Genomic DNA, 26,527 nt, shown 5'->3' on the forward strand with positions numbered 1-26,527 from the left:
CAAAAAAAAAAATTCTCAAAATATTCTCAGATCAGTTTTGCTCGTGGTAAATTGAACTGTTATAAAACCAAGTCTGGGGGCAACGACTTTCCCCCCAAGTAAATAAGATGTCCGCAGTCAACTGGTGTGAAGTCCAACATTGGTCCCTATATGACCCGTGACAGTCTATAAGATTGGCAGCTGGCCTACAATAGCAGTCGTTCAATATTTAACTAAAACCACACAACCCGGTCAACACAAAGCAGTGTTCCAGTTCATATGGTGCTGTTAAAACAACACTGATGTTTTTGTGGGGAAAGGAGATAATTGACTTCTTCTATGCATGTTTGCCACCTTCCGCAAAAATACACGTCATGTTAAATTTCCCTCATGTCATTTCTTTGATCAACGAAAACACACAAGGTAGAAGATATACTGTATACAACACGCTAACTGACCAAAATACCGATACAACAGGCTAACAGACCGGCGAGCAAAACTTTCTAATAAAATATTAAAAACAGTCCATAAAGTCATTATCACTGCTTTTATCTTCATATCACTACTTCTACTAAAAACAGCACGTTACTTCAGGTTCAAAGTCTCAGACTTTGCTGGGTCGATTAGATAGTTTACAATGAGATTTACATCAGAGGAGGCGCGGCGATAAAGTACATCTAAAGAGATAAAACAATAACCTTGAACCAAGCAGAGAGAGTACCATATAGTTCGGGAACACACCTCTAATTGAAAACAGATAAATAATCCAGATGTTTCCTCTGAACATACTTCATGGAAGAGGCGCTGGAACATTGACACTGCTTTGAAAAAAACTAAAAGCTAAAGCAGGGGAAATATCAAGTTGGCCATAGTGGTAAGTCAATACATTGACCCTGCTACTATCGCAGGAAGGGCTATACATTCAGATAACATGGAACCCCCCCTGCATAGTATTTATTGACCAAGTCCATTTTATCATGTGTGACCTTCAGTGTTACCCCACCACTGATAAATGGGCACAAAAACAATTGAAATTTCAAAGAAACACACAAGTATGTCTTAGTCGTAGTTTACCCAAGCATGTGAGAAATCCTCGCAATGAAAACAAAACATCATCCAGCCAGTAATGACAGAGTCTGGTGACCGCTTTCTTCACTTCAGAGCTGAAGATCTGCCTCACAGAAGCTACTAATGGAATTCGGGGATCAAGGCCAAGGCTGTCGCACTGCTGCCAGCGATAAAATATGTACCGCCAAGTGTGGTGTCCACTTTAAGAGGGAGCAGCATGATGGAAGAAATAGAGACAAAGTGTTTGTGATACAACTGTAGTACCCAGATCCGGATTTTGGTAGAAATACCAACATGTTCATGTAAAACTCCATTACAAGTACAAGTCCTTCATTCCAAATCCTAAAACATACTGAAGTATTACCAACAAACTAATGTATGACATTTTACTGCTTGTAGCTGGTTGAGGTGGAGCTAGTTTTAACTACTTTATATACAGTTAGATAGTTCAGTCCAGTGGTTCCCATCCTAGGGGTCAGGTCCCTCCCAGGGGTCCCAAGAGAAATCGGGGAGGTCGGGAGATGATTAATGGGAGAGGAAAGAAGTCGAGTTGGTGTTAGTTGTCAAAATCAAAATCATAAATTTGCCTCAAAGGAAAGAAGAAAAACAAAGTTCTGCTACACAAATCTCGAATCTTTGCTTTTTTTTTGTGTGAAATATTGGATAACTTTACCTCTTTGGACCTCGAACAGATATTTAAATGAAACAATCTGAGAGCTTTAGATGGGAAATAGGAAATGGGAAAAGCTAACAACTCACTGACATCTGAAACGTTTTTTTGTACAAGGTCACAAGCCAAAAAGGTGTGGAAAGGTGTATGAGATCATCATATGGTTTTTTAATGTAAAATTTCATGTAACTATGGTAGCTAAATATATTACAATATTTCCCAGTGGTGGAAAGTAACTAAGTACTTGAGTTACTTGAGAATTTCCATTTTATGCTACTTTATACTTCTACATTTCAGAGGAGAATATTGTACTTTTTACTCCACTACATTTATCTGACAGCTATAACAAACAAAACATACGATCATGTTATAAAATATGATGCACTGTTATAGATTAAACTACCAAAAATTATATAAAGCAGTTCAATTTAAGTAAAAATTTGAATGCAGGACCTTCACTGGTAGAGTAGTATTTTTTGATAATGTGGTATATCTACTTTAACTTAAGTAAATGATATGAATACGTCTTCCACCACTGATATTTCCCTCTGAAATGTAAAATTGCACTTAAGTACAGTATTTGAGTAAATGTACTTAGTTACTTTCCAGCACTGGTGCACACATTTACCTCCCACAAAGGACTCATCAACACCTTCAGTGCACCCTTTCCTCTCAGTTACACTGCTGTTACTTTAATCAGCCACTCCATTTGAAAAAGTCTACACACCAGAACAGTTTATTCAGCGCCAGAGCCATGTGCTGTACAAGACGCATTTCATTTTCTGCCCAGTGCTGGCCTTTTCCAGAGAGTGAACCCACCCACCTCTAACCCCACTGTACTGCACATCGGGGTGCATTTAATAAGAAGTGACAAGGAATTTTCAGGCCTCTGCTAAAACTGGGTCCTCTGGGTGACCGATTGTGGAACATGAAAAGTTGTCTAAAATGTGCCGGAGTTAACCTCGAACTTCCTGATGAGATGTTTCGCAGATTGCTGTGTGGCCGCGTCCCAAAACATGCGCACACACACACACACACACACACACACACCCATCCTCCTCTCTTTGACCCCTTTATGAAACGCTGATAATAGAAACAAGGGTGCAGGTGAGGTTTAGTGAGAGGCCAACACACCTACTCTACTACAACTGATGGGTGCTCTCTCTCATTTTGCACAATCTCAATGTCCTCACCTCAGACTCTGTAAACAGTTTCTGGTTCTTCCAGTATGCTTGCCCCGCCCCCCCAACTGATTTTCTGTCTCTCTGTCTTCCCCTGAAGTTCAAATCAGGTTCTTCCGGGTGCAGTTAAGCGTGTTTCTGGCTTCTGCTCCAGAAGAGCTAGGCAGGGGTGAGAGTGGGTGCATTTTATTTGTCCTCTGATTCTACTGAAACAAAGAGTTCTGGCTTGATGTCTACATGACATATTTCAGGCATAATTTTGTGTGTGCTCAGCTATCCATCATCCACTGAAAATACCACCTGCCAGCACAGGGATACATTTCTGGATTGCCCTGCTGTGGCTCGTGGACAGGGAATGGCCGCATGGACAGGGAGTGCTGCTCAGTAAATTACTTATTTCTTGGAAGAAGTTACATTTGGATTCATCACCTTGGCCCTGGAAAAGAGGACAAGACTGACACTGTGTTGAAAGAGGGTGAAACAATAAAATGGCCGTGGGGGAAGTTGTTAAACAGCTTCCCGTCCTTGTTAGTTTCAATCATTTTGGACAGGTCAGATTTATTCCAGATTCAGCTAAGACATCCTGTAACACACAAGGCTCGTGTCTAATCTTGGAGGTGAGTAACCCAAATAGATCTAAATAGAGAATATTTATTAGGGAAACGGCCAATGAATCCTGGATTAATGACAGCCACAACTGTACAAACACACATTCACACAGGAGCATGAGTCTGCTGGGAGAATCATGCTGGGGTTTCTCTAAAACTCAGCCAAGGCATGAGAAATCATCCACAGCAGATATAACCTGTCATGTTTGTTCAGGTGTTGGGGCCCTAGATACTAGCAACATCACGTGCGGTAAAGGAGGATGTAGGCCTACACGTGTCGGGGTCAACGAGTAACCCCTGATGAGTGAGGAGGGTGTTGGAAAACTAAGATCAGAAGATTAGGGTGCTCTTGCAGTTGCCATGGAGAGATTCTGGAGTAGCTCGACTAATTTGAAAAAATAAAAATAAAAATTGATATTTCTGATTAAAAAAAATGTATATCCACATATTGAGTCAGCTGCAACACCTGAACACTATGTTGTGATTGAAAATGCATGAAAAAAAAAAAACTAGTGAGCAAGCGAGCAGAGATATCAGAACATTTAGCTAAGAGCAGTGGATGGCTGAAACAGCTTAAAGTAATGAACAGGTCAAGTTAGATGAAAGTAATGGATAAACATTTGAAAAATGGGGCTTAAGGTAATTGATAAATTGCAAAATAGCTGATAAATGGTTGAAATAGTTAGCTAAAAGTAGCTAATGGATAAATGATTGAAATATTGGTTGAAATGGATAGCTAATGTTAGCTAAAAGTAATGGATAAAGGGTTTAAATAGAGATGGATAAAAGGTTGAAACAAACAACTACGTTCTGTGACATAACATCCAGTTTAAAGTCATTTCAAATGAACACATCTGGAATATGACTGGTGTCGTTGGTGAAGGGGTACTAGAGTTCATCTGACTGGGCTGTGGGGGGGGGGGCTACGTCTAAAATAAAAGGTTGGAAATCACTATAATCCATGGTCAAGCCAAAGCCAAAAGAAATACAATCAGGAATAACAGTGGAAAATGACTGGCTTAACTGAAAACTGTGCTGTACCTGAAATATGGTGAGAGAAGGATGGTAGAGGATGTAAACAAGTATGCAGCTACCTGTTCTGAGTAGGCCATCTAGTGTACAGATGTGTAGTGCAGTTAATACCTTGTCGGGGTGCATTCTGGCCAAAAAACGTTAACACAACAAATTAATTATGAGATGCCTTTATTGTACTTTTTGGAATCCAGTGACACTGACACGAGAAAATGGTCCTATCCCTCCCTCCCCCTTTACATACACAACCTGAGAGGGAGGGGCTGCAGGGTGGGATGTACCGTGATCCCGCTTGTAGTCTTAAATTAAACACAGAGATCATAGTGAAGACACATCCAGGTGCATTTCCACAGACACGCACGACATGCATTCAAAAAGGGACTTCAAGGAACGCAGTGACTCCTGGTTCACATGTATGCTTGGTCTCAAAGTAAGAGACGACAAAATTAATACCACATAATATAAAAAAAACAAAACAAAACAGCTGTCTTTATGGCCCACGATCAGTCTATAATTCAGGCTCTGTCAATTTTCCACTTACAGGAGAAAAAAAAGGCAAAGAGACACACTACTATTCATACTGGGAAAAAATGGTTTAAATATGTTAGTGGATGGTTCATACCTTTCATATTTTAGTTGGGTTTTTTTTTATTGTTTTTTAATTAATGGTATACTTTAATGAGAATACAACTGTCTCACTAAAAATCAGTTCATCTAGGTAAAACTAGGCCTTTTCCACTGACTGTCTCCCTCCTGTGTCTAAGTAAAATATATAAGTCCAGTCGAGGGGCTCAGTGGGCCGTTGGTCCGATCATGAGTGGTTCACTTCAGTCCTCCTCGCTGCCACTGGCTGAATGCTCCTGAAACAAACCACACAAAAAAGGAAACAAACATTTACTTTTACTACCCAGCAGAAGTACACAGAGGCTACACAGGGATGCAGTGTCCACAAAAAGTATTACACATATAAATGTTACAGTCAAAAAATGCAGACGAATGTTTGAGTAACGAATGTGCTTCGCAACTCTGATCTTGATTACAGCACGGTAAGGAGTGAGGAGCATTATTAGGAGCATTTTTTTTTTCAACAACTGCCTCATCATGACTTGTGCATGCCTCTTGAAATTTCAAACACGGTGGTCTGTGGATTCAGACTGCATGTGGGACTTATTGTCATTACCGACGACTGAACTTTGCAATCTTTCCACTAACTAAAGGATTATTTTCATTATCGATTAATCTGTTGGGTTTTCTTTAGTAATCGTTTAGTCTATAATATGTCCAAGAACGGCGAAAAATGCCATTCAAGGTGATGTCATAAAATTCCTTGTTTTGTCTGCTATTCAATTTACAAGGATTTAAAAAACAGAAAAGCAGCAAATCCTTTGAGAAGCTGGAACCAGTGAACTGCTGATGGACTAACTGATTAATAAACTCATTGAGTTTAAGTGCTGGTTTCAGCACTTAAAAAAAAAAAGAAAGAAAAAAAGCCTGCTGATCCTTTTCAACATATCGTGCTGTATCCATGCACTACAAGTGACTTCATATATTAACTGCGAGTGCTTGTTAAAGCTCTATATTTACAGCATTTAATAAAGAGGCAAAATGCTAGCATTATCAGTGTTTCATTCAGAGAGAAGATGTTTAAGCTTTAAGACTGGTGTTCTTGTATGTGAACGTCTTGTCTCACCTCTTCCTGTTCTTCCTCACTGTCATCGTCGCTCACCACAGGTTTGGCCCGGGCACCACGGCCCCTCCGTCGTTGGCCTTTTCCTCCTCGTTCTCCTTTTTCTTTCCGGCTCAGCTTAATCTTCACCTTCACCGAGCGAGCTGACAGAATTCGAAGATCATGAACACACATTCATGTTTATAGTGCCCCGCCCGGGCCGATTATGTAAAAACACTCTGTGTTTCTGATACTCACATTCAGACTCAGAGCCTTCATCTGGCTCCTCCTCCTCTTCCTCACTTTCTTCTCCTTCGCTCTCGTCCTCCTTCTCGATCTTCTGTCTCACACTGGTGAAGACAGACTGCAGCACAATGGAGTCCTCATAGATCTGAAAGGTTTATGGAAAAAGACCATGTTACCCTTATAGCTTATTATAACAGCTTTCCAGAGGATCCATTATACAGTATTGTTCAAAATAATAGCAGTACAATGTGACTAACCAGAATAATCAAGGTTTTTAGTATATTTTTTATTGCTACGTGGCAAACAAGTTACCAGTAGGTTCAGTAGATTCTCAGAAAACAAACAAGACCCAGCATTCATGATATGCACGCTCTTAAGGCTGTGCAATTGGGGTATTAGTTGAAAGGGTGTGTTCAAAAAAATAGCAGTGTCTACCTTTGACTGTACAAACTCAAAACTATTTTGTACAAAAAAATTTTTTCTGGGATTTAGCAATCCTGTGAATCACTAAACTAATATTTAGTTGTATGACCACAGTTTTTAAAACTGCTTGACATCTGTTGGCATGGAGTCAACCAACTTGTGGCACCTCTCAGCTGTTATTCCACTCCATGATTCTTTAACAACATTCCACAATTCATTCACATTTCTTGGTTTTGCTTCAGAAACAGCATTTTGATATCACCCCACAAGTTCTCAATTGGATTAAGGTCTGGAGATTGGGCTGGCCACTCCATAACATTAATTTTGTTGGTTTGGAACCAAGACTTTGCCCGTTTACTAGTGTGTTTTGGGTCATTGTCTTGTTGAAACAACCATTTCAAGGGCATGTCCTCTTCAGCATAGGGCAACATGACCTCTTCAAGTATTTTAACATATGCAAACTGATCCATGATCCCTGGTATGCGATAAATAGGCCCAACACCATAGTAGGAGAAACATGCCCATATCATGATGCTTGCACCTCCATGCTTCACTGTCTTCACTGTGTACTGTGGCTTGAATTCAGAGTTTGGGGGTCGTCTCACAAACTGCCTGTGGCCCTTGGACCCAAAAAGAACTATTTTGCTCTCATCAGTCCACAAAATGTTCCTCCATTTCTCTTTAGGCCAGTTGATGTGTTCTTTGGCAAATTGTAACCTCTTCTGCACATGCCTTTTTTTAACAGAGGGACTTTATGGGGATTCTTGAAAATAGATTAGCTTCACACAGACGTCTTCTAACTGTCACAGTACTTACAGGTAACTCCAGACCGTCTTTGATCATCCTGGAGGTGATCATTGGCTGAGCCTTTGCCATTCTGGTTATTCTTCTATCCATTTTGATGGTTGTCTTCCGTTTTCTTCCACGTCTCTCTGGTTTTGCTCTCCATTTTAAGGCATTGGAGATCATTTTAGCTGAACAGCCTATCATTTTTGCACCTCTTTATAGGTTTTCCCCTCTCCAATCAACTTTTTAATCAAAGTACGCTGTTCTTCTGAACAATGTCTTGAACGACCCATTTTCCTCAGCTTTCAAATGCATGTTCAACAAGTGTTGGCTTCATCCTTAAATAGGGGCCACTGATTCACACCTGTTTCTTCACAAAATTGATGACCTCAGTGATTGAATGCCACACTGCTATTTTTTTGAACACACCCCTTTCAACTAATTCAACTAATACCCCAATTGCACAGCCTTAAGAGCGTGCATATCATGAATGCTGGGTCTCATTTGTTTTCTGAGAATCTACTGAACCTACTGGTAACTTGTTTGCCACGTAGCAATAAAAAATATACTAAAAACCTTGATTATTCTGGTTAGTCACATTGTACTGCTATTATTTTGAACAATACTGTACTTACTGACTTCTTGTAAATGCTAGTGACTTTAAGCTTATTGCTCTTATTTTGACTAAGAACATTTGGTAGATGTCGAAATTGCCCAAATGCGTCCAACATTGGCGAGTGTGTGCTTCTGGCTTAACTCACCAGAGACCCCTCCAGGTTGAAAGTCTGGGCATTCTGACAAAGCAGCATCACATCCTTCTCCAGGTCGTTCAGGCTGCGGTACTTATGGCTGCGGATCCTCTCCTGATGGAAAGAGGGAACAACGGAAGGCAGCAGTCAGATTGCAGCAGATAATCACACGACAAAGCACAAAGGAAGAACTGGTAAACCATTTTCTTAACTTGTCTTTTGTTATCTTAACATGCAGAGCGGGTAGGTGTTACTTTTTATCCTTACCTTGATCTTTCTGAAGTCCACTGGTTTCCGGATGAGCTCATAGTACTCGGGCAGCTCCTTGCGAGAAGGCAGCTGGATGAAGACTTCGCTCAGCTGTCGCCCATTACTGCTGAGACAAGGCAGCTGGGATCTTAGTATACATCACTGTGAGTCAATGCTGAATCTAAAATCACCACTTAATAAATCAATAAGTAGTCACAGTCATATTATATTATATTATGTATATATTTTCATTCCTGACAGCTCTACGGTTCTCACCCATCCTTATATTTGATGACAGCGTCGACGATCTTCTTCATCTTCTTAGTGAGGGAAAGAGGGTTGGGAGAGAGCTTCTCAGCAGGCGGGCGACCACGTTTCTTTGCTTTCTTCACCTCCTCGTCCTTCTCCCGCCCTCGGCCGCTGCTGGAGCTGGGCGTGGCCGGGCCGATGTCATGGTCACGGTCTCTCTTGCGCTTTCTGGTTGTCTTTTTGTGGCGCACTTCCTCTTCGATGTCCTCTAGATTACCCTCTTCTATGGCCTGTGGTGAGGAGAAATGATCATTGAGCTAAAATCAAGTCAGAACTAATGTTACATTGATTCACCTTTGCCTCCTGAATGCAAAGACACTATATTTTCTAACAACTACACATGATAACATCCCACCTTGAGCCATTGTTTCTCAGTGAGCGAGTCGCTGTAGTCCACTTCCTTACGTTGGCGGGATCCTCTGCCAAACATCTTCTCCTCCTCCTCTTCGCAAGTTAGCCTCTCAACCTCAGCGTCATCTTTTAAAATCCAGCTGGGCATATCGTCCTCCTCCATCAGACGAGGTTTCCTCTTAGGGTTGCGGGCCTCCTCGCGGCGTCTGTCTAGATCCATGCGCTGGAATAAAAAAAATAAATAAATAAATAAAAAACAAGCAGCAGGAGGTTAGTGGATTATAAAATTACAAAGTATCTAAGAGTGATGTTGATAGGTTTTCAATGTAGTGAGGCCCCCGGGACCCACAGGTGGTCGTTTGACTGGGTCCCAGGGAAATTGAGTGGGTCCCCGATAAAATTAGTGTTTTTTGACAAATTGTAGTGTTAAACTCATGTTTGATGTTATATGGTTATAATTATGGTTATTCATGTATGTTGAAAATGTATCTGAAAATTAAACAAATAAAATCCCAAATCCGTAAATACACTGCAGACACACAACAGCTGACAGAAAGAGGTCATATTATACAGAGAAATATTAGCTTTTTCTGGGTGAATAAATGTTAAAAGCGGAAGCCAAAGGGCAACGAGAATGCTGAGCTTTCAAGTTTTATCAGGAGTCATAACACCATCAAGCACATCATGTTTAATTAGGAAAGTAGTTTAAAAAAAAAAAACACACACACAAAGGGCAACCATTTACTGCCGTTAGAAACCAAGTACAATTAGCTGATAATTAGCCCGATCAGCCACTGAGTAATCAATACAAACACATATTATTAGACTGTAAACCATTAATCAAACCAATAACTAACCGCTGTCAACTTCTAGCAGTTGTATTAGCAGTTTGAATTAAACTGAAGCTCCCTGCGCCAAACTCCCTTTAAGAAATACGACATTAACAATTCCTTACGTGTCAACAAACACACATAACTCTAGAAACACAAGATAAAAGGCGTCATATGTCGACAGTCTTCTTGTCAATTTGGCATCAATATTATCCATAAAAGATAAACTGTATTTCCGTACTTACATACTTTCCTTACTTTACATTTTGGATTTTGTCGCCTCAACTCGCTACCAGCCTCTGTTGCTTAGCTGCGCTATTTTAATGGGAGAAGAGCGTGGGAATGAGAAGCAAACGTTTCAAAAATTTCTCACTAAAATGCGTGCTGGCTGGTGGATCAGATACACACCGAATTAAACACTGACTCAGTACACTGTTAATTCACCGTCTGTCGTGTGTGTGTGTTAGACTATTTGAGGAGTTTTTTTGATTGTTACCAAAGTAACCTGGTTAGCTGCTTCCCGGTGCTGGAGTTACAGTATATGTGCAGATGGTAAGAAACAAGTTCTTTGAGAGAGAAGTTTCTTTGTTTATTTCTATGATTTCAACATACCTAGCAACATCGCTGATCTAATAATTGATATGAAACTGGGACTAACCATGAACTGTTCAAACTCCTCTTCACTTCTGGCGATCATCTGATTGACAGTCTCGTCATCGGGCACCTCGTCTTCCTCCTGCAGACAAATGAGACAGCGTGAGTGACACAAGACTAATGGCAGATTTATGTGGCACCTCAGAGCCAAGTCTCTGAACTAATAACTCACTTACACAAAGGGAAAAAAGTAATTCAGTGCATATTACTATTTACCTTTACGCAGGCATCGCAAATATCACTTTCAGGTCTGTATTACATGACTAAAGCTTAGCATATTCAACTCGTTGAGTCATCACTAGAAATACCTGTGAGTGTTAAAAAGCAAAAAAGCCAACAGCAGAAAGAGAAAACGAAGAGGAATAAAAACGGGAAAGTTTTTATACTAGTGTGAAAGATAAAGTATCATATTAACCATCAAAGGTTTGTGTAGAAGTAGAAATACATAAGGGAGAAAAGGAGAAGTCTGGACTGATGAAAGCTCACAAATCCTGAGAAAAGAGGGACATAAGGAAAAGAGAAAGAAGAGGAGAAAAAAAAAGGAGAGAATGAAGAGGTGGGGCAGCGCACAGGCGGATGTGGGTGGGTGGGCGATGTGGGAACAGGTTCAGATCACACCCACCCACGCCCCCCTAGAGCGGCAGCCTCCTCGAGCCCCGACCTCGTCCTGTTCCTCGTGCTCCAGAATGGCCTGTAAGAAGGCCCGCCGTTCATAGCCTGAAGACTTCTGGTCGAACATGCCGGCCTGGATGACCTTCTGATCCACGTTCAGTTTGTACTTGGCCGCTGCCAGGATCTTTTCCTCCACACTGTTGACGGTGCAGAGGCGGAGCACGCGCACCTCATTCTGCTGACCGATACGATGGGCTCGGTCCTGGGCCTGCAAGTCCTGTAGGAGTACGCACATATGATTATTAGTTTAGGTGGAGTGATTGTGTGTGGCGAGGTACTATGCAAACTATGGTGATTTTGTTACTTTTACAACATAAATTAACAGTGTTATAGTGTCAGAAGAACAGTAACCCTCCAGAAAATGTCACATTAGTGTTGATGGTATTTTGTTTGATTGGACTCACAGTATATAGAGTATATATTGCCAACATTTGAGTACCTGATGTGGGTTCCAGTCACTATCAAAGATGATGACTGTGTCTGCAGACTGCAGGTTGAGGCCCAGGCCTCCTGCCCTGGTGCTGAGCAGGAACACAAAGTACTCAGAGGCTGGGTCATTGAATGTCTTCAGCAGCATGCCACGGTCCTCTGCCTTGGTGGTTCCTATGGGAGGGGGAAAGATTAGAGTGTTAAGAAAGTGAATCTATATAAGATATTTAAAAGAATGGCCATTGAGCATTAATTTACAAGATGGCTATGAGCGCATTCTCATAAAAAGAGAACAAAAATAACTAACAGCCCAAACATTGGCATTGGTCAGAGGTGTCTCACCATCCAGACGCAGGTACTTGAAGTTACGGTACGCAAAGTAATCCTCCATGATGGTCATGAGTGAGGTCATTTGACAGAAAAGCAGCACTTTGTGGTTGGTGGCCCTCAGCTTGGGCAGGATGCGATCCAGCAGCTCAAACTTCCCAGAGGAGCGGTACAGGTCAGGGCTGGACGGGCAGAATGAGCAATATGAGGAAGAATGAGCCAAGTATGCAACACATATCCACACCCACACAAGAAAACACATGTGTAGGACAAACACACACAATTCCAAGCATTACGTACCCGCTCACGATTCCACCAGAATAACCAAGATGCTCAGAGAAAGACTCCTGTAAAACAAAGAAAAAAAGTCATTCATTTTGCTATGAATTCTATCTGCATTCTGCAACTATTTTTGCTCTTCTAGTGTATTTTGGAGAAAAATATTTAGTGACGGCCTGATTAAGGTGGAGGTTCTGTATGGTACCTCAATGTGCTGGAACATGTAGGGGTGGTTGCAAATCTTTCTCAGTTGCATGATAGTGTTCATCAGGGTCTTCGTGCCACCTTTACCCTAGAAAATTTCGAAGGGAAAAAACACAATAGGAAAACACACCTTTTAGTTTCCAATTATTTTTGAGCTTTGAAATAACATTAATTGTACTATACTTTAAATGTCTATAAATAAGGTTTTGCCAAGGAAATTTAAAGACATTATCTTCTTACCTTCTTGTCTTTTTCTGACCCATCTGTGAGCAAGACTCCCTTGGCCTGCATGTGTCTGTACAAAACCCTCTGGAGGGCTGACATGTCGCACTTTATCACGTACTCCACCTAGAAACCAATTATAAGGAGAAAAACTTAAAACACCAAATTATATCAATTATTTGATTTTAAAAAAATCCACATATTTGTGTTAAGGAGTCAGTTGTCACCACATATTGTAATTTAGAATGCGTAATGAAAAACAAGTTGAAATAGCTAACTGTAAGACTAGACAGCTGAAATGGTTAGCTAAATGTAATGGATAAATAGTTGGAGCTTCTGCCGCTCCAAGTGGTAGTAGTACGAATGCAAATTTGACCTAACCATTGACAATTCAATTGTATGAAAAAAATAGTGTAACAATATCCACTTTTATTTAATCAAGGGCTATGTGGGTACATCAAACCAAAAAGGTTGGCAACCACTTATCTAGAGCATGAACATTCATGCAGGAATGAAATCACGAAGAATGCAATGTAATCTCAATGGAAGCGAATAACGAGCAAGTTAAGTAAAAGCTGACCTTCTCGGGCAGCTGGGCCTCGACTTCTTTCTTGAGTCGGCGCAGCAAGAAAGGCCGGAGCACCTTGTGTAAACGTCGAATGATCAGGATGGTCTCTTCTTCATTAAGGTCAACCTTGAGGGGAAAAAGAGAAGGGTACATTCAAAATTCAACGTTTTACTGCAGCCCATTGTTATGTGGAGGTCTATTTGAAAATACTACCTGGTATGTAAAAGTATATTTATGACCTCACCCCCACAACCACGTACAATACACCCAATCAGACCATAACTCACCTTCTCTCCAGTCATGGCAAAGGGGGCATTGAACCACTGTTCGAATGTACTGCAGCTCTTGAAAATGGTGGGCAGGAGGAAGTTGAGCAGGGCCCAGAGCTCAGGTAGCTTGTTCTGCAGCGGCGTGCCTGTGAGCAGCAGACGCCGCGGGGCCAAGTAGTGTGTGTTCAAGACCTGGGTCAGCTTACAGTGGTGGTTCTTCATACGATGGCCCTCGTCCACAATCATGTACTTCCAACGAAGCTTTGGGAGGAAATACAGATGTTAGAGTGAGAAACTGATACATGAATGAACACATTTTGTGTGTAGCCTAAAACTAAATCTGAGGATGCTTCCTTACCTTTGCTAGCACTTGCTTATCTTTGATAATGTACTCGTATGTGGTGAGCAGCACGTTGAATTTGCCACTGCGCAAGATGGGAACGAACGCACGACGAGCAGCTGGAGACCCCTGAAAATGAACAGAATTGCTTTCAGCAACAGAAATCAGCCAAATCATTGAATGTGTAATTGACCTTGGGTTTTAAACTCTTTTTCATGACTGAATATCCAAGTAGGTGCCACTGACCTTGTAGGAGACTTTCACGACAGATGGGGCCCACTTATCAAACTCATAGACCCAGTTTGATAGAGTTCTGAAAACAAAAGACACAATGGAAAAGTTTCTACTCTGCTCGACATAAAAACACAATTCTTTCTCTAACAGCAATTATTGTTTTTAAGTTTGATTTTTCACAGATTAACCCGCGGGGAACTGAGGAGGAAGATGTGTTAGGACGTACGAGAGAGGTACAATGATGAGGAAGGGCCCGTTGAGGCGCTTGTACTCCATGAGGTAAGTGATGAGTGCGATGGTCTGGATAGTTTTTCCAAGACCCATCTCATCAGCCAGGATGCCATTCAAGTTGTTGTTGTAAAGCGACACCAGCCACTCCAAACCTTTGATCTGAGCAGAAAAGGGTCAACTTTAGCTTCAGTTTACTCAACTCATTAAACCACCTTGTTAGATTGTCTGATTCCCTCATAAATAATGTTATTCTACTCTTTACAGCATGTTCTGGTTGTATACCTGGTATTGCTTGAGCTGCCCATTGACCAGCAGTGAGGACTGTTTGTCCACTTTCTCAGTGACAGCATGAGCCACAGCGTAGTAGGACTGCAGGCCTCGGTTGAACGCTGCATTACCGTACTCATCATCTACATCCTGCTTGGCGTGTCTGGTGGGGGTGGGACAAAATACAGTCAGACTTTTTTGGGTGGATGAAAAACAGCAAATGAAACCAGCTATGATATGAAAAGAAAGCATAAGGTAACATATCAATGCCTTAAAAGGTATCTTTGTGTAAATTAATCATGACCTAGTTATTATAGACTCATTTATTGCCAACAAAGATGGCGGTGAAGCAGAAACTAATAACGCCAAAGTCTCAGTGCTTCCATCTTACTCGATGATGTGCTGGACATCCACTTCAGATACGTCTTCACTGTCAGGGTCAGGAATCTTCTTCTTCTCCTCTGCTGGAGCTGAAGAGGGGTGAGGCTGCTCCTCTTCATCCTCCTAACATAAAAAGAAATATGGATGGAGGTCAGAAAACAGTTTGCAAGAAAATTACAAGTAACCATTTTGCTTTGATGTAGAGATCAGTGTGTCATTACCTCCTCCTCCTCCTCCTCTTCTGAACCACTGTCTTCACTGTCTGAACGTGGTGCTACTTCGTATCTGCAAAGGAACAAAATGTTTTGGACAAGGTTAAAAATATTTACAGAGACATAGTTTGTCTCTTCTGTTCTGTCAAAGGACAACCGTTAATTCATGAGATATGCGTTGTAACTTCTACCATTTATTCATCATAACATCAGCTTCCAGCACTACCATTAAAATTTAAAGCACTGAATTCAACAAACAGTGTGAATATCTCCTTTGCTAAAGTTATTATTAGGCAGACGTGACACTGACCCTGGGTTCATTTCAAGCCAGGCCTCCAGCTGGCCAGCCTTAGGTGCTTCAACTCCAGTCAGGATCTTTCCACTGTCCACATGGATGACCTTCACCGGTAGGTCACTCATTTGACTGGTCTCATCTAAAGGCTGGCAGAAGAGAGGAAATGAGAAAAACATTAATACTGTAAAGAAAACAGGAAGAAATAAAAACATGTTAGGAACATCGCCAAATTGCACATTAAGATTATTAATGACGACATCTTATTCAAGTAGGCGCAATCCTCTTTCACACTCACCTCTCCATCAGGTCCCAGGGCAGGAGCACCACCCTCCACAGGCTCTGGCTTCTGAAAATGTAAGAAAAAAATTAAATTAAATTAAAAGCACTCGTAAAAATGCAATTTAAACTAACAAAGAGAGACAAATGTCTGTTATGTACCTTCTTTTTCTTCTTCTTTTTCTTCTCTTTGAGAGCTTGTACGGCTTTGTGGGCGCGCACCAGCTCAGTGAGGTTGGCCACGTATTCGTCTGTCTGCTGCAGCAGGTAGGCCAGACGCTTGTCTTTCTTTTGGTCGATAAGTTTACGATAGCCTTCTTCATCTTCAGCCTGGGAAAAGATTCACAGAGATGTCGGATGCTTGTGTTAGACTAACAAACATACTCAAACAACAACAACAACATGTCTTCCTTATCTTTCTGTCTACTTAATAGCAAATACAGACTGTATTTTAGTCTCACCATCAGCCTCCGCATTCTCTCCTTTTCAATGCGCTCATTCTCTTTCTTCTGCTCGCGCTCAGTGTTGGCATGATAGGTGGCGACAGCTTTGGTGGCCTTCTGGAGCTTCGCTGTGATGGAGCGATGGTACTCCTTAAAATCCTTGGCATGCTGCAGGATGCTGTTGAGGTATTCCTATCAAAAGAAGGACACACAAAGCCAGCACTGTTTTTCAATTCAGGAAAATAATGTGAATAGAAATTAAACGATTTTATTTTCTCCTAAAATAAAATAGACCTAAGCAAAAACAGGACATGGGTTTCATTAGATACAATCACGAAAACGATACAAACAGCCAACTGAATTCCTTTACCCTGCTATAAACCACCCCGGTTTACTCTGCCCACATAAGTCTTTTCACAAGGTGTACCTGGTGTTTCTGGCGACGTTTACGCTCCTGTTCGATCTTCTGCTGTTTCTCGAGCTTCTCAGTGATGCGGGCCTCACGTAGAGACTGGCGTTTGCTGCGCTTGTAGGCCTTTGCGTTGAGGGCAGTTTCCAAAGCAGTGTCACGACGCATGCAAACCACAACCTCCTGACGCAGCTGTAGGCACAAAAAAAAGTCGACATAAATACTGTATCTATTCCACTGGGGAAAACAATGACGGGCTACACTCGTCTATACTTTAAACATTTCTTGCACATAACTGTAGATAACTTCATGGCTACCTGTCTCTGGAAGTTAAGCAGCCTCAGGGCCTTGAGCTCGATGGTGGCCTTTGTGCGCAGATCACCAGCTAGAGAGCCAGGAAGGTTCTCCAGCTCCTGGATACGGTGAGCAATACGGGCCTGTAGCCTGAAGAATACATATTTTAAAAATTATATTAATGATGACCAACTATTTTTCTCCCCTTCTTGCGGATTGTCAACAATCAAAAGGCAAAATACTCATAATAGTAAAAGAACTAAACAACCCCTTATGGTTTTTCTTGATTGCTGAAGCGCGGTATTCTCATTTATAAACTTTCCCAATTTAACTTCTCTGATAAAACTCCACACTGGTTCAAATCTTATCTTTGTCACCACAATGATAACAATGAGATATTTCTCTTAGAGTAAAACAGGAATTCTACCAGGTTCTGTCTTTCATCCAGTTCTCTTCAGTTTATATACTGTGTGTATTTTTCTGTTAAAACTGGTTTCTCAGTTTCCTTCCATACATTTGTTGCAGGACTTGCAGTCTATGGCAGCAAGTTTTCAAGACTCATATTTAACAATAGGAAAACAATATGATTTTCATTCAGGGGTTTCCATAAGTAATAAATTTAATTTAAAGGTTACTGGACTACATTAAAAAGGTTTCCTATGTTAGGGGTGCAACTAGGGGAACTGTAATGTGCTCTTCCATAAAACCTCATTCAGATGATCAATATGTGGAACTACGTACTCATAGAACTCAAAATAGATCTTGATTTGGATCATTTTAAACTCAAGTTAAAACTATTTTTAAAGAGGGATCAAACTTGTAGTTAGGAACGATGATCATTGACATGCCATTAACTGGGTTTTATTTTGTATTATTGTTTGTGTTTAGTGTTGTTTGGCATGTGTTTTCCTGTTGAGCGGTGTGTATTTGTATAAGGCCCAACCAGCGACAGGCATTGTTAACTAGCTAAGGTTATAAATGCTGTGGTATGTAGGATTGTTCAATGCTATAAAATAAATATTAAAATAAATACATAAAATACTAACAGGGGTGCGGTTGTTAGATACATCCAAATAAGGGAACAGAGCAGTGTGCTTTCTAGTGTTTCAAAAAGAAATATATGGCGTACAAAACACTGCCCCAGTGTGTTTTTCCACATTATTCTCCACCCTGTCTCACCTGTACTCTCTCTCCTGGAGGATCTCCACTGGGTCCAGCCCGCGAGGTTTTTGGATGGGGGTTATGCGGTTCTGCTTCTGGTGAAGCATCATGGGAGGGGGCTGGGCAGGCTGTCCTGGGGACTGCGTCTGAGGGGGCATTACTGGGGAGGCAGCGGGGGGCACAGAGGGAGGAGCGGGAGAGGGTCTGCCAGTGGGTTGAGGTGGAATCAGCTTCTGAGGAGGGTTGGATGGAGCAGCAGCATTCACCATTGGTCCTTGAAGTGAGGAATCAGAAGAGGTCAGTTTTGCTGCATGTGCACAAGCATACACAGTGCTGACTGAGGTGAGCCTCAAGACTAAGTTTACCTTCAGGCCATGATTTAGGGGGTCCGTTGGTAGGCTGGCCTTGCATACCTGGGGGAACTCCTGCAGGTCCAGGAGGCGCCATATTGGGACCTACCATACCTAAACAAGAGGAACAATTTGATTTTTCATGTAATTAATAAATATTGGGACAGCTTAAAAACAAACAAATTCATGTTCAGCCACCAGGTGTCTCTGCTGAGCTATCAAATAGCTATCTGCTTTCTTTTTTTAAAGCTTATGTTACAAATATGTTAGGATATAATTTTCTTAAGAGGCACATTGCATCAATACACTAAATAAGCTTCCCAAGGGCCTTACTTAACTCACCATGTGGTCTGTTGTAGTTAGCCTGAGCTGGTCCTGGACCAGCCCCAGGAACACCTCCAGGCCCTGCAGAAGGTGGCATGTTGGGCATCGGCTGTTGCTGCATCCCTGGCATGGGCCTCTTCCCCTGCACAGCCATCTGCAGGTGCTCCGGTAAGGGCTGACTGCGTGCCAGCATCTTGTAGGCCATAATCTGAGCCCTGAGTTGGTGCAACTGGTTCTGGTTGAAAGGAGTGGGTCCACCTGCGCCACCAGGTCCACCTCCTGCACCACCGGGTCCACCTGGACCCTGGGGACCCCCGCGGTTAGGTTGACCCATTCCCTGGCTAGGGTCCCCACTGCCCTCCATGGGGCCAGCCCCGGGGCCAGGGGGACCTCCGGGCATCATAGGGCCAGAGGGAGGGCCGTTGGCTGGGACAGGGCTAGGTGCGTGCTCCGAGCCTCCCAATGGAGAGGGGTAACCTGGGGAACACAGAACAGATGCATGATGGGTATGCCAAAAAAAGTATTCAAGCATTGTACTTAAAACGTTCTTCATACGATACAGTGGCCATAGTGACCATGAGTAAGGTTTAGAAGTTTCAAAGCATTTTAACAACTAAGCCACATTTGGCCATAATGACAATTAAAATACTGACTATAAGCTAAGTAACATGCAGTTTTGTTCTCTTTAGTTTAGGCTACAAGTCCAAATACTGGAAAGAAAATCTAAACTGAACAAAACACTCTTTACCTCACTTAAACATAGAACCATCTCCATATCATACACACTGCTGTCGTGTCATGTTAGTGTTCTAATGTGTGTCTCTCTCTTCAGATCCTCTTTTGCTCACTGATCTGTGGTTTTATAGATGCAGCTGCCTTTGTTGATGTCTGAAAGGGGAAGCCCCTAAACCCCGCCCCTCTCGTTGTCCTGCCCACTGCTGTCTGCTCATGCTGCCGAACGAGCAGCAACACAAGAAGAGAAACCGGCTGGATGGATTCACACACAAAGATACACACACATACTGTAGAGTCTGCATGGCTGAGTTATCTGTTCTTCCTGTGTGGGACTTCCCAGGGACAAAAAGCAGATCCTTCATTTTAATACTTTCTTCACCCACTGTGTGTTGACTATGTACACAGCTCAAGTCATCTAGGGACTCAAACTGGCAACCACAGTAAGGCACACAGACTGCGAGCACACCACAAACATATGAACACGAGAATGTATTTACTCATGTTTCATCTCTCTAGAACTTACAACACAGGTTACATAAAACACAAAATTGTGTGATATGTTACCTTGAGAATGTTGGTCCATGGGGCTTGGAGGGGGTCCCATCCCACTGTGCCCCCCTGGTCTCATGCCCATGCCCTTCATCTGTCCATAGCGGGGGTCATCGGGCATTCCCTTCTCATGCATGGCTTCCATGGGCTGATTAAAAGAGAGAGAATAATCATACATGAAACAAATGTTGATGTGAGGCTGGAACTTTTATTTTACAATTGCCCCAAAGCTATATATTTTAAACAGTCTTAGTTTGTATGCTATATTGTAAAACATGTAAACTCTAAAAAAGTAATATTTAGATTAAGACTGTCAATAACAGTTAACAGTTGATTTAGTGTAATTTCAAACTAATAGGAATATATATTAATAAAGGCAGGGTAAACAAAGGAATAAAAAATAAAAACGGTTCAGTACTTTGTGCATCTGGTGCATGTTGTCTTGAGGATATCCTGAGGGTCCCTGTGGAGGGTGGGGGTGTCCAGATCCAGGAGGTCCTGGGCTGGGCCCCATCATGCTGTGGGCTGAGCCTGGAGAGGGGCCTGGGCTCGGGCCCATCATGCCTCCTGGAGATGGCCCTGGGCCTGGGGAGGGTCCGGGCCGAGGTGTCCCTCCCATCGGGGGGTCAGGAGTGGACATCTCTCACAGGAAACTGGGAATGTGTGCCAGCAGCAAGTACCCCTGTTAAGAGAGGGGACAACAGGAATTAAGGCAATGATCAGAATCCATAAATTTATAAGTCTACTTTAAAAAAAGAATTCCTTTCACACAGCAGTTGTCATTCAAGTCCAAATTATAGAATCAAATATGATCATTTGTGTACCAAGTGTACCAACTCTTTGAATAAAATAGTGAAGACTGCAAAATGGAGACAATGAAAACTCTTGATCTTCTCTCTTATTTTAAAAAGGGGACAGTTTGTCTATTTTCATCTTTCCTGAAGCATAAATTCACCAGACACGGTTGGATGTGACCTGCTGAGGCCCGGAGATAACCAGCCAGAGGTCAAAGCCCTGTAATATTACATAATGAAAAACTACAGTTACACTGTTAATCACAATCATACATAATTGTGTAGTCAACAGTTAAGACAGTCGGTGCTGTACTCAGAAGGTAGCGCTCAATAACCTCTGTGGATCATTGCACATGTTAAGTAATTATTTGAGGAAGGTGATGTTGCTGCTGTTGTGTTTTTTTAAATGTATTGGTTGGTGCTTTGCAAAGCGCAATCCACACACAAAATGCCTCTCTGCTGTTGTGTGAGCCAGAACCAAAACCTCGAAACCACAACTAATAACAGGAAAAGACAAAGATTTTATGTTGTTGTTGTGGGATGCACTGAACCTGAACCCTTACTAATTCAAATTGTGACAGATGGTCAGTTGCTGAATGGAACAAGATTATTCACAACATTGATAGCACCTTTCTGACTTTTAAGCAACAAGTCAGGCACCGAAGAGATGTAACTGTATCTACAAAATGCGAGCTTGATACACACAGTGGGTCGCCAAGAGGTAATTTAAACTGGCCCTTCATGAGTCAAAACTATGGTAAAAAAATCATTTTAAAAAATCATGTAGACGAGGCTCTCTATTCAGCAAGATACATCCCTTTCTGATACACACAAAGACGTCTACTAAAAGTGATTGAGCGAACAGCTGTTCAAAGTAAAATGTTTCTGTCCGTCCAGCTGTTACAATGTTTACATTTACAAGGAAATATCAGTTAACTAAGGTTAGCAATTATTAGCATCCGTAGCTTTGCTAACGTTAGCCAGGCCTCGCCAGATTTAATAGTTAACGTTACATTATGTCCGTTCGCAAACTGTAAACCCATCGTTTTAACCTCCTGCTTCACATAAAGGTAACACGAGTTTCCTGGTATTCACTCAACAACTGGTTTAGCCGTAAAATTACATTAAATGGACGGCAAAGCTACAAAGAACACAAACCCGACTCCGACTAGCCTGCTAGGTTAAAGCCTGTATTGATAACACAACATAAGCTGGCTGCCGACGGTACTTAGCATGCTAACGAACAAGTTGAGTTAGCCTAGCCGGCCATGCTCCACCAGGCCAATTAGGCACAAAATGCGTTGTTTAGCGAGATGTGTGGCCAGATGCGGCGAGATGTGAAAGGTTCGAACATCCCTCATCGCTGGAGCTGATTGATCCAACGCGCCTCCCGTACCCTTGGCTCGGTGCTCCGCTCTAAGCACATTTCCAAAAACAATTTTCATTCATTGCAGTGTCGCGCCACAGCAGCTGTACTGTAATGTAATGTCGGTCTCGTCTTTTTCTCAACCAAAAAAATACCCTATAAATGCACACGTATCCTCTAACAGCAGCTCAAAACACAGACCTATCTCTCTTCGCCTAATAACAAAATTGTAGTTGACTTACACAAGTGGTGAAAGATGATGTTTGAATCCTCACCGGTTGCGACGTCTCTTGGTTTTCCTCCCAGCCAGAAACAAAGACCGACCTACCCAGTTGGTTTTTTTCCTTCACCCCCCTCTCTCGGTAGATTGTATCGCAGGGACCGGCATGTACGACTCTGTAGCGCCCCCATCCGCCGTCTCACTCACTTCCCGCATGCCCAGTAAAGGCTGCGTTACAGTGGGGGATGAAAGAGCGAGAAGCCGGCGTGGGGGATGGGAGCGCGAGTTAAACACAGTATTGTGAAAGTGACAGCAAGAATGATCATTTAGCTTGACTGCCCGCTTATTTCAATGTAAAAATACTCTAATACGTGCAAGAAATCAAACTTAACAAGGCAGTGGCGAATTACTGGAGCGTTGGAGAGGAAATAGCATGCAGTTTTCAGTATCTTATTGTTGCAAGCCTGGCTTGAAACGCACCAATTATTTAATGTTAGGGGTGCAACTAAAGACCATTTTCATTATTGATTAATCTGACGAACACTTTGTAGATTCATATACTCTTTTCTGTTGGTTTGATGAAAAAATGGCAGAAATTTTGTGAAAAATGCCCATCAAGTTCACAAACCCAAGATTCAGAAAACATTTCCGTTAAAAATTACTTAAATGATTAGGCTGATTAGTATCAAAATGGTTGCTGATAATTTTTTTTATTAATCAACTAACAGATTCAGATACTCTGAATTACTCTAAACAAACTTTAGATAATTATCTATAACAGAGTCCCCTCTTATGTTGCTTTTGATGGATTTGAATGTGAGCTAAACACTGTTTATTATAATTACATTTATCTACAAAAAGCAGGCCATACTATTTATTTACCTTAATGAAGAGTTGAATGCTTTTTTAGTAATCTATGTAATTACTGACAATTTGTGTACATACATATATGCACAGCACACACACACACAAACAGCACACGCAACGTTTCCACCATCATTAGTGTCAGAAATATTTTAAAGCCCATTCTTTAATCTCTATGTATTTTTTGCATGATAAACAGTTATTCACTGCTGCATGTTGGAGGCCCGTTGACATGTGTGACTGATCAGCTTAAGGAAGGTGAGGTCAGGGCAGTGTCAGTGTCTTTAATCTGCAGAGTCCCACGCTGAGGAGCTCTACACAGACAGGAAACCACCAAAAGACAGAGTTTGGTCAGGTTGGACTGCTGAGAGATGACCGTCCACTGGTTGGCCACCCAGCTTTGGAGATACCGCGTGGCAGTTCTCATGGTGACCTTGGGGGTTTCCTTTCTGCTTATCCTTGTAGGTAGTCATTTGTTACAGCATTCAAGGTAAGTAACAGGATGTGACTTCCTACTGTAGGGCCCAGTCTGTAGTTTTTCTGTAATCCCCTTTTTTGTGACTGTATAGGAATAATAATACTGAGCAGTGTGTTATGTAAAATTGCACTACAACAGTTTGAAATCCACATTTTACAATTATTATTTCAACAAGGCCAAAAATCTGAATTACACATACATTATTATGAAATATTAAATTATTTTGTTGAGTCCTTGTATTTTCTTTTCTTTCTAAAGCCCTCATGATTGGCACAAAGGTAGGAGCAAGGAGCCAGTGGAGGATAGAGAGGGACTAGCTGCCAATGCCAATCAAAGACCTAACAACCCATACCAAGACCACAAAAGAAGAAGTGACACTCAGCCCTCTGGTGCACAGGCTCAAAAGGATGCCAATATTTATAATATACTGAGGACAAGGACACGGAGTCCTCCTGTTGTTTTCCTCAAAACACACAAGACAGGAAGCAGTACTGTCCAAAATCTGCTGTTTCGCATGGGAGAGAGGGACAAAGCCACATTTGCTTTTCCTCAGTACACCTACCAGTTCAGCTATCCAGATAAGTATGCCACTGTGACTGTGCTTTGGTACACAGATAATGAATCTCTAGGATGGTTCTGCTTATCATTAGCTTGATGTGCTACACACAATCGAAGCAATATACTGTGTGTGTTTCCTTGTCCTGGTTTCAGATTCAGGGCAGAATTTGTGGACGAGTTACCCGATGGTTCCTCTCAGTACGACATACTTTGTAGCCACATGCGTCTAGACGTGGGACAGCTGAAACAGGTGATGCCACCAAATGCCATCTACATCACAATCCTTCGTGAACCTCTACGGACATTTGAGTCTGTTTTCTCGTATTACACCTCTGCTGTTCCCGCTTTCACCTTAGCCAAAAAGGCAGCAGAGACAGCAGGGCACAAATCAGCATTGTCAGTTTTCCTGGAGTCACCAGAGTCATTTTGGGACCCTAAAGAGCCTGGTAATGGCCTGGGAAAGAACCCCATGAGCTTTGATTTAGGTCTCAACAGCCGGCAGTGGACCTCTTCCTGGCCCGCTGACTTGATTCTGCTGGAGGAGACCTTCCAGCTGGTTATGATCGCAGAGCATTTTGACGAGTCCCTGGTCCTCCTGGGGGCCCTGCTGCAGCTGGAGCTTGAGGAACTAGCCTATGTTCGCCTCAACACTCGCTCTCCTCAGGATGTCACTCCACTGGACGACATAACCAAAGCCAGGATCCGGGCCTGGAACAGCCTGGACGTGTTGCTCTATGACTTTTTCCTCCAGTTCTTCTGGGAGAAGGCAGAGCAGTATGGGCCGGAGAGGCTGAACAGAGAGGTGGCTCTACTGAGGGCCTCCACAGACACAATCAGGCAGAAATGTGTGGCCAGGAAGGGGGTGCCCCCTGGGGAACTGGAGGACCTAGTAAGGCCTTGGCAGACTGATTCGGTCACTATCTTGGGGTATCAGGTACAGGGGAACTTGACTAAGCAGGAGCAGGGATTCTGTATGCGTCTAGTACTGCCTGAAATTCAGTACCATGCTCATCTGTATTTCCAGCAGTATGGTCGAGACATGAAGGCTGTGCCTACAGAGTAACGCACGTAAGGGACTGTACGAAAATGATTAGAGGTGGCGGGTGGTCAGAAAGGGAGGAGGGTTATGTACTATTCATTTTTGTTCAAGGGAATGCAGTCTATATTTTTTGGGAGAGCAGGGTACAGTGTTTTACTAACTTTTACTAATCCCAGAAGGATATTTTCATCATTGAACATCAACAGAAGTGGCGCCTGGGCCCACTTCACGCATTAGGTGGCTGTAATAGAGTGCTGCAGGAATGAGTCCTAAAACCCAGAAATGAGTTAGCATTTTTGCCCTTCCAGTTCCCTCGTCTCGAAGTCAGTGGGTTTTTAGTTAGATGCCTGAAATAAGGTCTTGGGTTAACACAAACTTAAGCTTATGTAGTTACAAGTGTTTTTTTTTTCATGTTTTATGTCTGTTGTTGTAATCATTTTCTGAAAATGCAAATAAAATATGAATTGTAAAAACATAAACCTAAATAATGGATACATTTAAATTTAGACTAGATGAAAAGTCAGAGGATCACCAAAGGTATTACAATTCATCCTGACGGGGACATGAATATTGTTGGGCGGTGTTGTTTCCTTTGAGGGTCAATAAAGTGATTCTGATCATTGTGGTGCTAGAGGAAAAGTCAGGGGATCCCTAAAGTACCATCTGGGTACCATGAATGTCTTTACATGATAATCCATCCAATAGTTCTTGTAATATTTTAGTCTGGACCAAAGTGGTGAACCAACCAATAATACCATCCATAGACTGGCTGTATTTTAACTATTTTGTTATGTTTGCCACAAATATTATTATTATTTTTAGAAATTGGGGGGTGGGGACTGCAGTTTTTTCTGAGCCGGGGATAGCGTCCAAATATTAATAATGCTTGCCCATTATAAAATAAAGATTCTGCCTGCCTCCCCACTCCAATAATTT

The 26,527-nt window shown here is 42.1% G+C and overlaps 2 protein-coding genes across 8 annotated transcripts; one reads left to right on the top strand and one right to left on the bottom strand.

Moving 5' to 3' along the window:
• Window positions 1-4,692: 4,692 nt before the first annotated feature.
• smarca4a (SWI/SNF related, matrix associated, actin dependent regulator of chromatin, subfamily a, member 4a) lies at window positions 4,693-22,869 on the bottom strand. Of its 7 annotated transcripts, none has more exons than XM_044182448.1 (34): window positions 22,675-22,869; window positions 20,691-20,954; window positions 20,288-20,420; window positions 19,007-19,465; window positions 18,680-18,778; window positions 18,333-18,588; window positions 17,177-17,303; window positions 16,878-17,051; window positions 16,469-16,642; window positions 16,170-16,337; window positions 16,027-16,077; window positions 15,747-15,877; window positions 15,446-15,509; window positions 15,235-15,347; window positions 14,859-15,006; window positions 14,572-14,735; window positions 14,358-14,424; window positions 14,130-14,240; window positions 13,790-14,032; window positions 13,515-13,628; window positions 12,953-13,060; window positions 12,714-12,800; window positions 12,530-12,576; window positions 12,245-12,411; window positions 11,913-12,076; window positions 11,424-11,690; window positions 10,806-10,883; window positions 9,322-9,540; window positions 8,934-9,196; window positions 8,676-8,781; window positions 8,421-8,522; window positions 6,463-6,595; window positions 6,229-6,368; window positions 4,693-5,398 (listed from the first exon to the last, which is right to left on the bottom strand). In XM_044182448.1, the coding sequence occupies exons 2-34, from the start codon at window positions 20,910-20,912 to the stop codon at window positions 5,366-5,368; spliced, it is 4,932 nt and encodes a 1,643-aa protein (XP_044038383.1). In that variant the 5' UTR covers window positions 20,913-20,954; window positions 22,675-22,869; the 3' UTR covers window positions 4,693-5,365. The 7 variants fall into 7 exon arrangements, with proteins under 7 accessions (XP_044038383.1, XP_044038379.1, XP_044038385.1 ...); XM_044182444.1 differs by having other exon boundaries at window positions 8,676-8,784; XM_044182450.1 differs by having other exon boundaries at window positions 11,463-11,690; window positions 22,675-22,868.
• A 660-nt stretch (window positions 22,870-23,529) lies between these two features.
• LOC122869438 (galactose-3-O-sulfotransferase 2) lies at window positions 23,530-26,069 on the top strand. Its single transcript, XM_044182459.1, has 3 exons — window positions 23,530-24,006; window positions 24,253-24,576; window positions 24,706-26,069. The coding sequence occupies exons 1-3, from the start codon at window positions 23,888-23,890 to the stop codon at window positions 25,613-25,615; spliced, it is 1,353 nt and encodes a 450-aa protein (XP_044038394.1). The 5' UTR covers window positions 23,530-23,887; the 3' UTR covers window positions 25,616-26,069.
• Window positions 26,070-26,527: the final 458 nt, after the last annotated feature.

Source organism: Siniperca chuatsi, linkage group LG21 (genome assembly GCF_020085105.1).
Source record: "Siniperca chuatsi isolate FFG_IHB_CAS linkage group LG21, ASM2008510v1, whole genome shotgun sequence".
Taxonomy (NCBI): domain Eukaryota; kingdom Metazoa; phylum Chordata; class Actinopteri; order Centrarchiformes; family Sinipercidae; genus Siniperca; species Siniperca chuatsi.

Bases quoted from the DNA above. Each gene is read 5' to 3' on its own strand.
- smarca4a (XM_044182444.1), bottom strand. From the start codon at position 20,912: ATGTCCACTCCTGACCCCCCGATGGGAGGGACACCTCGGCCCGGACCC. The intron at 20,421-20,690 runs GTACTGAACCGT...TCTTTTAATCAG, and splicing joins ACATGCACCAGATGCACAAA to CCCATGGAAGCCATGCATGA. The intron at 6,369-6,462 runs GTGAGTATCAGA...GAATTCTGTCAG, and splicing joins TGAAGGCTCTGAGTCTGAAT to CTCGCTCGGTGAAGGTGAAG.
- LOC122869438 (XM_044182459.1), top strand. From the start codon at position 23,888: ATGACCGTCCACTGGTTGGCCACCCAGCTTTGGAGATACCGCGTGGCA. The intron at 24,007-24,252 runs GTAAGTAACAGG...TTCTTTCTAAAG, and splicing joins CATTTGTTACAGCATTCAAG to CCCTCATGATTGGCACAAAG. The intron at 24,577-24,705 runs GTATGCCACTGT...TCCTGGTTTCAG, and splicing joins CAGTTCAGCTATCCAGATAA to ATTCAGGGCAGAATTTGTGG.